The sequence below is a fragment of the Triturus cristatus genome, chromosome 7 (assembly GCF_964204655.1).
Source record: "Triturus cristatus chromosome 7, aTriCri1.1, whole genome shotgun sequence".
Classification (NCBI taxonomy): domain Eukaryota; kingdom Metazoa; phylum Chordata; class Amphibia; order Caudata; family Salamandridae; genus Triturus; species Triturus cristatus.
In genome coordinates this window covers 1126727090-1126741408 of record NC_140590.1, presented here as the reverse complement: position 1 = coordinate 1126741408, position 14319 = coordinate 1126727090, and the positions used below count along the sequence as shown (strand labels likewise).

The window sequence follows — 14319 nt, the reverse complement described above, 5'->3', positions numbered from 1 at the left end:
AGATATCGACGGACTACCTCGCCGTCTGTATGTAGGTTAACAGGCTGTGCAGGTTTTCCCCAAGAGCTGGGAGCTCTTGTCTTCCTTTGCTTAAAATGTCTTGCTCTGCTTTGCTTGAAGTATCTTATTCTATTTTACCTATATGAAATGTCATGTTATGTTTAACCATTGTTCTCTTTACTTTTGCATTTAAAAGATTTTGTATTGTAATTGCAGGAATGCTTGCTCTAAGAGTAAACGTGAGTGTTCCTAGGTAACATTTTCCTTGGTGTAACTTGTTTCTCATGATGCATTTATAGATGTGTTTTCTCTCTCTCTCTGTCAGTACATTAATTAAGATACAGAGAATATCATGACAGCTGTATGATTATCTGTATTCTGTATTTTGTACTTTATGTCTCTATTCTGCGGTTTCTTTGAAGTTGTATCTTCTCATTAAACTGCCATTGTATTCTGCCACCAATTCCATGTCTCATATGTCTGTTTTCTTCATTTTTGGAGCAAGCGTTCCTAGGCACCCCGGCTCAAATTAAGGTGCCCCTTTTGTCCCTGACTCACTCTCCTGCTCAGTTCTGTGGTGGCTCCCGGGGCTCTGGGGACCGCCTCTAGCTTCCTTGACCCGTAATAGATCTTCCCTCCAACAGCCTCTCTTGCAAGTCCTGTATTGTTGGTTTGTTGCCCCTGCCCCCCTTTCCACTGCCCTCCATAGTCTGTTGTGCTTCCACGGCCCTTCCTGCCTGCTCAGTGTGGTTAAATTGTTGCCTTTGCACTCTCCTACCTGCCTTCAATTTTCAGAGTCCGTGCCCCTGGCCTTTGCCTCTCAACAGTATCCCAATGAACAACTAGATTGCTAACATTCTATATTTATTACAAAAGTGTGGAACGCCTGACATCATCTTGATGTAATCAAAACTGTAATACCTAGAGCATTTCCTTTAGAAATTACATATATGAGAGGGTCTTATTGGCATCAAAATTATGGTTAGTGCTCTAAAAGACTAAAATAAGGACATTTTGTCTGAGTTTTCAAATAGCCACAAAGCACTTTTAAATTATTTGTTATCTTTATGTTTTTTTTATCCAGTTGACCACTTGATTAAATGTTGCACTTAGGGGAGAGGATGTGGTGTTACTTCCAGAACTGCAGACTTTGCAACTGGGGAACCAGGTTGAAGTTTCTGCTTCAGCTCGACATTCTGTGATTCTGGTCAAATCACTTAGTCTCCCCATGTCTACAACCAAAATGAATTTGTGCTTGTGTGATGTAACCAATGCTCATGTAAAGCACTCCAATACCTGACAAGTCTGCACTATATAACACTGCAAAAACACTAAATAATAAGTGTTTTGCACACTTCTGTCATTGGGCTATATTTGGGCTACATCTGGGTGATTTTGGGCTACATTTGGGCTCTTTTGTCTCCGGTGGCCATCTTGGGAGATTTATTTGTTATGAAGTTTCCTAATTTCCTCATGTACTGCAGTCTCCTCAGTAGGAAATGCTTTCAGTTTTTTACGTTGATTCCATCATGAAGGTATTCAGATATGTCACACATTTGCCATAAATTCTGAATGTTAGCACTCTAGTTGCTCATTATATCACTGTAGTAAAACTACTGTTCACCATGAAAGTCTGCTCCTGGTATTAAAAGTGCATGTTTCAGTCTGCATGTCAGAATTGTTTAATGAAATAGAAGAGGATTTGAGAAGTCACTCAAAATGTGCCCTCATTTTCTTTCTTCAGCATTAATGATAATTTCTATGGCAAAATGAACCCCCTCATTGTGTTCCTTTTTAAATTAAATGTTTTAAGTGTTACCAGTTTATTCCAATCAAGATGGCTTCAGGTGTGCCATACTTTTGTCATAATGAAGACAGTAAGCGCTCTAGTTGTTTTTAAGAACATTCTGGGACATTCTGTCATTGGGCTATACTTGGGCTACATCTGGGTGATATTTGGGCTACATTTGGGCTCTTTTGTCTCTGGTGGCCATCTTGGGAGACTTATTTGTTATGAAGTTTCCTAATTTCCTCATTTACTGCAGTCTCCTCAGTAGGAAATACTTTCAGTTTTTTACTTTGATTCCATCAAGAAGGCATTCAGATGTGTCACACATTTGCCATAAATTCAGAATGTTAGCACTCTTTTTGCTCATTAGATCACTGTAGTAAAGCTACTGCTCACCAGGGAAAACTGCTGCTGGTATTGAAAGTGCATGTTTCAGTCTGCATGTCAGAATTTTTTAATGAAATAGAAGAGGATTTGAGAAGTCACTCAAAATGTGCCCTAATTTTTCTTTCTGCAGCACTAATCATACTTTTTATGGAAAAATGAACCCCCTCATTTTGTTCCTTTTGAAATTAAATGTTTTAAGAGTTACCACTTTATTCCAAGCAAGATGGCTTCAGGTGTGCCATACGTTTATCATAGGTAGGACTGTTAGCGCTCTAGTAGTTCTTTGGAACACTCTGGGAAGCTGCAGTAGAACACAAAGGAATCAACTGACAGTCTCTGCCCTTGTTGGATGTACATGTTTTACTGAGAATGTCAGACTTCATTCTCACATGACTGAGAAAGATAATGTGAATTTACAGAAAATAAGCTCTCAGTTTAGTTTATAGATCACCTTCCAAACCTCTGTGGTAAAAGCATGAGAAAATATTTTTCTCTCAATCATGATATCCCAGCAGAAGGCTTTTTCACATGGTGAAATCACCTTAGAACATACCACAATTCCTAAAATGAGTATGGTACCATCAACAAATGATTTATAATGTAACTAAAGTCTTAAAACCTTCTATTAACTGCAATGCTTTTTAATGAGGTGCTATCATGTATATTGGTCCCAAGATGGCTGCCAACACTTCTTGGATGAAGTGCTGACAGCCAATCAGATCTCAGGATGAGATGTGTGGTTAGGCTCCGCCCACATATATATATGGTTTTAAATGCTATTTTCTCAGGAAATACTGAACAGATTTACACCAGACCTGCAAAAGGCACTTCCTTGACCTTATGGCTACCTCTCTGCCAAATTTCAAGTAATTCTGTTCAGCCGTTCGGGCTGTAGCTGTTTCTAAAGGTCCTATGGAAAAATGCATGGGAAAAACGCGTTTTGGGACCCCCCTTTTATCTCAGCCCCCGCTTGACGAATCCCCCCGAGACTTTCAGGGTAGGAGCGGAGCGTAGCGCCCCACCTATTTTGAAAAATTCGCGAGGATTCGTCGACCGGCGCCAAAGTTATTCAAAATAGAATGTTGCGGATTTCCTATGGAAACGTGGTCCTAACTATAACTACCTACTGGCGACCGCCAGTAGGTAATATATATATATATATATATTCATGTATATATGTATGTATATATATATATATATATATATACCCAGAGATAGAGAGAGAGAGAGAGAGAGAGAGAGAGAGAGTAAAGCAACACTGCCACATGATATTAGTTCTGTCTGTTTAAGCACATAGGTTTTGCCCCTACAGATATTATATGGTGTGAATATACCTGCAAGTTGGTAGAATGTTTTGGGCAGCATCATTGCAGGAAAGCTTAGGGGCTTGGATGCAATATTTCCATGGTGTTAGGATCCTTCTTTAGAATCTCTACCAGTTTAGCTCCATGGAGAAGAAAGACATGAGCATCCTTAAAAATACAAGTATACATCCCAACATTTCGTGTTGACGTTTACATTGTCATCATTTTGTAAAAATGTCCTTTAAACCTTCTAATTCTATTGTCTTTGTCCATTATTGTTCTAAACTTGCCTGGTTCTAATGCTGAAAAAGCGATTCATATGCAGTTTCATATTTCTGTGTGGTGAGGTAAAAGGTTTCCCTCTTTAATTGTTTCTTGTTTCTTTCCTGAAGGGAGGCATTCTTAATGCAGCAGGAGGCCTTGTGGTAAGATCAGTCTCTAATTTAAAAAATAATTAGTCACAAACTCTCTCATTTATATGCGTTGCAACACCTCCGAGTACTAGCCCTCCTTGAACCCCTCTACACACACGCATCCACACACACATACGCACACTATGTACAGTTGAATAATTGGTTTAAAAGAATTGTAGATGGTAAGAAATGTACCTCTGCAATTATTATTAAGACAGTGAGGAATATCGACCACCTGCTGCGAAGTCTCTCCAATATTGTCCATTCTGTACAATGAGTTTTAAACTCAACTCTAGTGGTTAAGGCCTCAATTAGAGTTCGGCGGCCAGGCTACTGCTTCACAAATGTGACTAATGTCTTGTCCACCCTATTACAAGTACTGTATATCCAATGGCACGTGTAATAAGAGGAAAGGATATCTGTCACATCTGATTGATTTATTTATGCGTTTTTCATATAGCTGAAACTTTACCCGAACGTGTCAGAGCGCTTTACAATAGAATCCGTTACATTATATAAGGACTTCAGAGTACTCGAATAACATAAAATATACGAAACAAAAAAACTCTAAACTCACGTAAGAATTTTAGTAAGTACAAATGTCTACTACAGTTACATATATACAAGATTCAAATTCACCCATGATTACATTTTAAGAAGAGTTGAAGCAATTAGGGTTGGACAAATATATATTGCATTTTTACAGAGCATGATCTGGCCATTGCTGGAGTTCTTGAAGGGCACATTCAGGCAGGCCTTTAGGTGCTGTTGCACTCATGGGCTGCATTCCTGGAGGAATCCTAGAGCTGGTGAAGTTCAGATGTCTTTCACAACCGTAGTCTCTTTTGCCTCAACCTCTCCAAGGCAGCAGTAGAGATGCCCGGAGGCCTGCAGGGTGTCGATGGGGGTACAGAAGTTTGCTTCAGTTTTGCTGAACCCAGCACATAGACTGGGGGTTGAGATGTGGGAGGGGTAGCGTCAGAGTGGTTTGGGTCACAGGGATGTCCAAGTTAGAGGGGGCCACCGGCACACCGGCTCACCTTTGGCACTGAGTTGGGGCCTCCATGTCAGCCAAAATAGAGTCCTTGGTACCAGTTGGCTGGGCACAGTAGGGCATTGGCATTGGACCCGGAGTCACAAGGCCAAAGATCAGCAGCAGCCTCCCTAAACACCCGATGGTGCTCAGCAGCCTTCTATGCACTGGTTACTGGGCATGGGAGAGCACATCAGCGGACCCGGGAGCACACGTCAGACAAGTCCAGGCCGGGCCACAAAGCACACCACCCTCCCGCTGGAGTGGGCTTCACCGCCAAAATGGTGGTCTCCTGCATTACCCCTCTCCTTTGTTGCTGTTTTGTTCTTGCTGTAATGCCCCGTTCCATGATCCTGGGCTCCACTGTCTGCCATGGGAGATCGAGCGATAGTCTCACTCAACTCCGAAACATGCGTGGCTAGATGGAGGGGCTGCATTGTGATCCATGCCAGAACGATGATCCAGAGACCAGGAGATCCCGAAGGGACTCCCTTATCAGTCGGCTATCGTACAGCATGTTCAATGGCATTTGTAATATGGTAGGCAAGATATCGGTCACATTTGTAACAGACTATCCCATTTGCCAAATTCTAAATTAGGCCCAAAGTCCTCTGTTATGCGCACATCAATACTGGGAACAAAAGTCTAGAAGTCACATCATTCTTTTTGGTGCTTGCATAAGGATTTCATTATTATTTAAAGTCCATTATGTAAAGTGCATTAAACTGCATGCTTTTGCAAAACATTGTATTAGTCTCAACCTTTTGCATTACATATTATTCCGTATGGGCATTCTGCTTGTGAGGGAATAATTAAACAGACAATAATGTGGTCATTTTGGTCCAGTCCTAGCACTTTTATTAAGACTTAAATTTAGAAAACACAACCCTTAACTTTTCTTATAACATTACACATTCATGTAAAACTGTGTGATGGTCAGAATCACCGAATTCATCAAGGTCTCAAATATACATTTGTATGTTTATGGTTACGAGTTGCCTTCATATCCTGACATTTAAACATGCCCCTTTCAGAAATGTATTTGCAGTCCTATGTTGAGCATGGGTGTGTAATACATTCCTCTTCATTGAAAACTCAACCTTTGTTCTTTGCAAAATGTGAATTTACGTTCAGAAAAGAAGATGTTTACAGATAATATAATGTCAATGTAGCAAATCTGCTGCCATGTAGTCGGACCATAGAATGTTAGCCCTGCTTCATGAACCTGCGACTGAAAAGTCTCACGATGAATCACCTGCATAAACTTTCACATATAAAGAATAGTTGCAACTTTTCATGTGGAACAGTGGTTTTCAATCAGAAATCTCCTAATCGGAACGTGCCTGCCAAACGTTTGTGAGTACTCACAACGCTTCAAGGACATTCATTTGGTAGAAACCCCTTGGCCTTGATTAACCACCATAACATTTCTTAATGAGCAGAGTTATTCCTACAGGACATTCTGCCTCACTGGAGGAATTTAAGTATGTGCAACCCCATGCATGAGTACAAGTGAATTTTTTTACTCATAAATGATGGTTTGTCCACATTCAAGTGTCACATTCACAGAAATACCTGATCCTGCAATACAGGCCTCTATAATGGGGCCAAGATTATAGAGAGGGGTAAATACCACTGCTGAATATATAGAAACCCCACTCTTGTCATTTACATGGTATCTATCGCCTGATAGGTTTCGCAATTTGTCACTCTCACTTTGTCAATGCTGATATGTTACTTGCAAAGGGTGGCGTTTGAAATTTAGCAGGTGGGTGCAACTTTGATTTAAAATATGTTCATAGATCAGTGGAATATGCATTCTGCTCTGATGGAAATGAAATGGTGCAAAAATCTGCAAACAAAGACTGCTCTCATTATGTCATTCGCTTTCTTCCTGCACATTCACAGTAACCAAATTTACCACAAAAGGCAAATTTTCCTAACAACATGTAATCATGCAATGTGGCATAATAGTTCACAGTTGGGTATAAAAAATGACATGCAATTTTGCTAATTATGCCAGTGCAACAACAATTCCATCTGAGCCTTGAGAGGTGGTCATCCTTCATGTTTTGGAGTGAGCAACATTCTTCTCTGCTAAAATTGTTTTCCGGTCATTTTTCTGTGGTAATAAATAGAGCAGTGTTAATCACAGTGAAACAAATGCTCATTGCTACATATGATTCTCACAGGACAGACCACCCTACAGCACTTAATGAAATTTTGCAACACAGGTTTTGTTCTCCCTTCTAACTCAGACTTTTTTACCTCCTCCAGGGTGGTGCAGAACATTTGCTCACCGGAATCGTGGTACAAATTTAAATCGTATTCTATAGGTGCATTAAGGATTATTTTGAAGAAATTATATTTTCATGCTTGAGTTGTATTTGACCATATCTGTTGCATGTTTTGAAGTGTGTCACAATCTACCCTGCCACTACTGTTCATCATCATAAATACAATAACTGAAAAGTTGACTCTACTGCAACACAACATGCATGTGTGGGCCCATAAGATACCAAATTCCAGTGGTGCAGAAAGGGTGCCATGGGCCCACATGCAAGGATTGAAAACAAACCCCAAAATCTCAATTGTTTAGTAAAAACAGCCATGTCTGAGATGCATTGGGCCCCTTAAGCCACTGCAACTGCTGTCCCATTGACGTCTATTCCTCGGCCAAAGTCCCTCCCACACCGATTCCCGATAGCAGACACTACAGTGTAGCAGCCAGCTGCTCAGTTATTCTTTATTTTGTCTTGCAGGGCGGTGCTGCTAATTTGTTAGGTGGAGTTGCGGTAAGCATTACCTTGAATGAGCACAGGCGAGGGAGCCTGCAAGAAACAGATAGCCCCATTTGACTGATTCTGACTGATAATGCAATCATGTTTTACAATATTCCACCCCCTCCTCCCAGTATTGCTGTTTCCTCTTTTCCCTGCAGAATAGGCCGTTACACCTCACCAATATAAACATCATATTTAGATTTATGTCACAATCTATGCTGCTGCTACTGTTCACAATTTTCAGTATCCTTTGGACCTGCTGCCAGGGGCGGAGCTTTGGGGGGAGGAGGGGGGTGTATTTGTAGTATATAATTGGGTATAGAGGCTTTCAGTCTGGTATGGTGAAGTCACTGTCAAATGTAAGCCTGGATCTTTACATGCCCACACTGACAAACACACACTGACATTCTCCCTCTCTCTGTCTCTAGTCTCTGCCCTAAAACTTGGTTAGTTTGAAAACTATTGTGTTTTAAGTACGTCTAACAATCCTCTCTTTCCATTGGCTCTTAAGCCCCCCTGTTCTGCTTCTCATAATGTATTTTAACAAGATATGCCAACATGATTGTTGGGAAATCTGAAGGTACCCCCCTCAACCTTACTGTCTGCTGCACCTTTGATAGGTATGTCACTGCTAAAGTCCCGCCAACATATATTGCCTGCAGAAGACTTAACAATGTGTCTCATTCCCTGCTAACCTGATGTGTATTTGTTCCCCAGGGCGGTATTGGAAATGCACTAACCGGACTTGTGGTAAGCTTTAGCTCTGATTCTATATCGTTGAAGTGTGAAGGGGAACTCCTGCTGAAAACTGTTGGTCTCACATATGGATTGCTTTTGATCTATAAATGAATCATATTTTATAGTATTACACCTTCCTCTCTACTAATGCTGTCCTCTATTTGTCCTCTAGAAAGGTGTTACGAACATAGGATCCGGAGCTACAGTAAGGAAAATATATATACATCTATATCATATAAATTATACATTTTTTTTTCTCATGTCTTTTCATTGTACAAAAATTATGAGTAGGGGCTGTTGATAGCATATTTCCATTGAGATAGGGCTTCACGACTCTTGGTTGTTACATGACATTTTATCCACTAGTTTTAGAAGATGTCACCATCCCTTTTACAAAAAATCAGCTCTGTTTGATGACAAGGATAGTGGTTTAAATACAACAGTGTTTGTTTACAAAATTAAAAAGATAAAACTACATTAGTGGTGATTCCTGTGATTTTAGTTAAAGTCAAAGTTTCCGTGTTTCAAGCTCAGGAGTATTGAGACCACTTAATGGCAGATCAATAAGCTACTGCTCAAGTTCATAACTAAAGGTGTGACTATACCGTACATATATATGCACACTGTGTCATCCCATTCCTGTATCTATGTCAATTCTCTTAGTGAGCCAATCAGTTGAAAAGAGTAATACGATATTAAAGGCAGAAGAGCATGGGATAAGAGGTAATTATTTCATACTGGTAGGTGGAGATCACACCTGCTAGTAAGTGATGCAAACAGATGTCTAAAACCAGTTTCCCGTAAAGGGAAATTGCATTGGAGTACCAGTCTTCAGGAAAAAGTGTCCATATGGAGTTTGTGTGATGGAACATCGCATGCCTATACAACTCATGCCTTACCACGCGGTCTTAACCATGACCGTGTCTTTACGACACATGCCTTTACCACGCATGCCTTAACCACGCAATTTTATGGTAAATACACGACTGGTAAAGGGACATGTGTGGTAAAGATCACACTCCTGCCCCTCTCCCCTAATCCCTAAAAATTGCCCCCTACCGTCTAATCTATCCATCCCAGGCATATAAACTACCCTGACTTCTATCCTGATCCTTAAAATTCAACCCCCATTCCTCAAAATACTACTCCAACCCCAGCCCCCTTCTTGAGCCCTAAAAACATCCCCACCCTGTTAAACCTTCACCACCTCCCCCTGCCCCTTGCCCAACTGCCCCCTCGAACTGTAAACTGCCCCTTTCCTGTCCCCTGGCCTCAGCCCTAAAACCCAGCCACCTAAAAAGTACTCCAAAACCAGCCACCCTCCCTGAGCCCTAAAACCAGTCCTACCACCTAAAACCTACCCCCGCCTGCCCCCTGCACCAGCCCAATGGCCCCCCAGCCTATAAACATTCCCTTTTATGTCCCCTACCCTGAGCCCTAAAACTCATGACCCCCCAGCCCTGAAAACTACCAGACCCCCAAGCCCCCAAAACTATCCTAGCCCCCATAACTACCCCCATCCCCTACAAACTACCACCACCCCAAAACCCCACTTACCTCACCGCCTTGCAATCCTTCCTCTTCCTGCTTCCTGCTCTTCGGCCAGCTAGCCAGCAACTTGACCACGCATATGCGTGGTTAAGGGATATGCGCTGTCAAGGCATATGTGTGGTTAAGGCAAGCATGGTAGGGCTTGCAATGTCAGAACACACGTGGCTGAGGCCGCTGTGTTCCAACTGTTTTTCTCATAAGGACACCCTAGGAAATGTAGCATCACTGTAGGAACATATTTTAAAACAACAATGGATACCACTCACACATCAACTGACAGAGCCATGCAGCCAGGTACACACCCACTCACATGCCTATACAGCCACTCAGACATCCACTCACACAGTGATACAGTCACACAGCCACTCAGATGACACTTTAGAAATAGTATTACTCATCAGTAGTAGAGAGAGTATAGTAATTTAACGTATAGGGTAGATTAGTATTTATCTTTAAGTTTCAGAAATGTTAACAAAACACTTACACTCACTAGATGATGCCAGCAGTGATGTCATTTGAGATGTCATCAGTGATGTCACTGATCATGTCATGAGTGATGTACTAGGCGAGATCATAAGAAGTGCAGTGCGGGGGCATACGTTATAGTTAGCTCAGGTAACTATAAATGCTGAATATCCATGGTGTTTTGCGTGTAACATCTGAGCCTAAGTATAAAGTCCCAGTAACTTTTTTCTTTTACTGAATTTCTAAGGTTTTTTAAATTCTATTTTCTAACTATAACAACACTGTAATCTTTGATTTTATAAGTGAATTTTGAAGCATTGTTAAATTTTATTTCCTATCCATAATGTCCCTGTAAACATTGTTTTTCAACTGAATTTCAAAGGTTTAAAAAAAAAATGTATTTCCTAACAGTATCCTGTAACATTTGAGAGTATGTGTGTGTGAGTGGCTGTATAGGTCGGTGATTAGGTATGTGATGGCTGTATGGGTCTGTGGCACATGGTTGATGGGATTAAATGCAGGAGTTAGAAGAGATTAATTATGATTAGGTTGCAGAGGTATGACTTTCAGCAGAAGGAGGGAAGATTGTGATCGTGTAAATGAGTTGGGAGAAATTTGATGAAATAGAGAATAGTCAAACATGCATTTGTCATAGTAGGTTGTCCTGAGACAGAGGAGGCATGCAGAGCCTGGAAGGGATGAAGAGAGACATTTGAAAGAGAGAATAAAAAAGGAGAGGCGGCAAACAGAATTTTAATCAAAGGAAGTTTTTAAATGCCGGATTCAAGGACTGTAGTGAATATTTTTGAGACAGCATGCTGTTTGAGGATGCAAGGATGTATAAAGAAGCAACATTATTTACTTGTGAAGATTGTGCTATATCAGAAATTTTTAATAGGTACTAGAAGCAGGTAAAACCATCTCTTTGTTGCTACACTACTGCTAGACAAATGATCCAGCCAGGTCAGTTTATAAGCTCAAGGGCTGAAATTGAAAAGTGAAAGATAATGGCTGGATGCATATTTCGAGAAAATACCTTGGAAATAATGTACACATTGAAAAAGACATCCTGCCTTTCATCCACAGGTTCGAATCAGAGTATTAATTATACAGCAGAGTTGGATACATTTAAATACCTCTGATTTGCATTGGCACGAGATGGAAGATGAGAATAGCTTCCCAAAGAGTGGAAGTGTATTACCTGCATTACAATGGCTGGAGGGCAGGGAATGCAAATACTGGTATGAGTGAGGGGGCGATGAAACGGCTCCCTTTACAAATTTAATGAACACTTTTGTTAGCAAATGGCTGCTGGTTAAACTTCTGAAGCACTGTCCTTTTTGAAGATGCTGTAGGTGAGTAGGGGTGGAGCTGCAGGTTGAATGGGGCCCTGAAGGTGAACTCGGACAAAACGGAGGTCCTCATCCTCGGCCCCACCCCCTCAGCCTGGGACGACTCCTGGTGGCTGACCGCACTGGGTGCAGCACCAAGACCCACCGACCAGGCACGCAACCTGGAGTTTATCCTCGACTCAACACTCTCCATGGCCAAGCAAGTCAACGCCGTCTCATCCTCCTGCTTCAACACCCTCTGCATGCTCTGCAAGATCTACATGTGGATCCCCACCGAAACAAGAAGAATGGTCACCCAGGCCCTCGTCAGCAGAAGGCTGGACTACAGAAACGCCCTCTATGCAGGAGCCTCGGATAAACTCCTGAAATGACTACAACGCATACAGAACGCCTCTGCACACCTGATCCTCGACATCCCTCGCCACTTCCACATTGCACCCCAGCTGATAGACCTGCACTGGCTTCCTGTCAACAAGAGGATCACCTTCAAGCTCCTCACCCACGCACACAAGGCACTCCACAACACCTGACCAGCACATCTCAAGAGACGACTCACCTTCTACACCCCTAACCGCCAGCCCCGCTCCGCCGACCTCGCCCTCACCACCGTCCCCCGCATCCAAAGAGCGACCACCAGCGGCAGATCATTCTCCCACCTCGCCGCCAAAACCTGGAACACCCTCCCCATCCTCCTACGGCAGACCCAGGACCTACTAACCTTCATGAGGCTACTCAAGACCTGGCTATTCGAGCAGTAGCATCACCCCTCCCCCCAGCATCTCAAGGGTGAGTAGTGCAATTTACATATTTCTTGATTGATTGATTAGGTGAAACCAAGCATTTGTCTACCTTTAGTTTGTTTTACATTTGTTTATTCACATTTTTGCACACACAATGATAACATACATATTGATCAATGTCAGTAGGTGACCTGCATGTGATACAACTTTACAACAACAGAACAACTAACTTATAGGACAGAAAGTCGAAGAAGAGATCGAGCCAGCGAGTTTTATTGCACTTTACATTATACATGTCTATACGATTATGCTTTTACACATTTTGCTTTCTTTAACTACCACAACAAAAGCAACATTTGTGTATTTTGCTATTTAGGACCTTTTGTGTAGAGTAATGTTAATTTAGGTACTTGACTCCACCATATCAGGACCAGTACTATCAGTATCTTCAGTTTGTTATGTGCATATCCAGTCCAGGATTGGACCCAATATATCTTTTGGCCTTGAGGCAGGGGGCATAAGTTCCCAATATAGGGCATGTTGGGTCTGGCAGTAGGCAATGTCCTGCAACCAGGCTTTAATCGATGGTGCCTTGGTCTTCCCCCAGTGCATAGCCACTCGTCTCCTTGCCAGGAGTAGGAGCATTACATGTAGTTTCCGTGTGCTCACCGGAGTATATTTCACGTATCCCAGTAAGCCTGTGAAAGGTGTAGGGTCTATTAGAGTTCCTAGTGATTCCCCAATCATGCCGTAGATATCAACCCAGTATTTTGCTACAGGTGGGCAACTCCAGGCCAGATGCAGAAAAGACACCGGCTCAGCCCTGCATCTCCAACAGCTAGCATCAGGCCTAAGTCCCATGCAGTTTAGCTCCATCGGTGTCCTACAGAATCTATGTAGGAACTTAAAATTTATTAGCTTTAGCCTGTAATTGAGAGAGAGCACATGTAGTTGGGAGCAGCAGAACTTCCACTGCTCTTCTGAGTTTGGAGGATTTATTTCAATGTTCCATTCCATCAGTGCTTTTGGAAACAGTACCAGAGCAGTGTTTTGCATGTTGCTATAAAATCTTGTGATAAATTTGAGTGGAGTTGGGCCAGTCAGCAAATGTTCAAGTGCATGTAGCTTAGGTGGGGGCCTTAGGAAGGTGGTGTTTGCTTGTTGGCAGGCCTTGTATATTAGATGATATAGAAATAACTATTCTTGTTTTGCCAGTAAGGGGCGAAATGTATTCTCAGGATATAGATCTGCAAATGTGTGTTTATCCCTAGCCCACACCCCAGCACCACACTTACTGGTCCTCCACTGGGGGGATACATCGGTTATGCACCACCGGTATAAAGGGTGCATATAGGACCTCTAATTTGGCTCTGTTTCCCAGACCTTCCCAGCCCCATCTTAGTGACTCAACTGTGTCAATCTAATTATGTGGTCTTCTATATGGCTGGCATATAGCAACTGATAGTGGCGTGGGTGCAGCTTTATCTTGCTCAACTGCAAAATTAGGCTGAAACGGTACAGGGTGGACCCAATAATGGAGGAACTGAGCTTGGGCGCACTATGTATATGACGGAATGGTTGATGCCTTCAGACCTCCCTGTGTCAGGGGAAGCATCAGTAGTTCACATGAGACCCAAGCTTGTTTTCCAACTCAGATCAATGACGTTAATAGGGACTAAAGTGTCTTGAAGAAAGCCTGTGTTAGTGTAAGTGGAATATTTATAAATAGATATAAAAATGTAGGCAAAATAACAATTTTAGCTA

At 42.0% G+C, this 14319-nt stretch overlaps 1 protein-coding gene across 1 annotated transcript in view; it reads left to right on the top strand.

Moving 5' to 3' along the window:
* LOC146811212 (uncharacterized) overlaps positions 1 to 14319 on the top strand; it is a 101691-nt gene that overhangs the window by 54426 nt on the left and 32946 nt on the right. The window contains exons 9-13 of the mRNA XM_085618256.1: positions 3873 to 3905; positions 7204 to 7236; positions 7689 to 7721; positions 8427 to 8459; positions 8620 to 8652. Of these exons, the coding sequence (XP_085474382.1) occupies positions 3873 to 3905; positions 7204 to 7236; positions 7689 to 7721; positions 8427 to 8459; positions 8620 to 8652 (165 nt within the window). The remainder of the gene's footprint in view (positions 1 to 3872; positions 3906 to 7203; positions 7237 to 7688; positions 7722 to 8426; positions 8460 to 8619; positions 8653 to 14319) is intronic.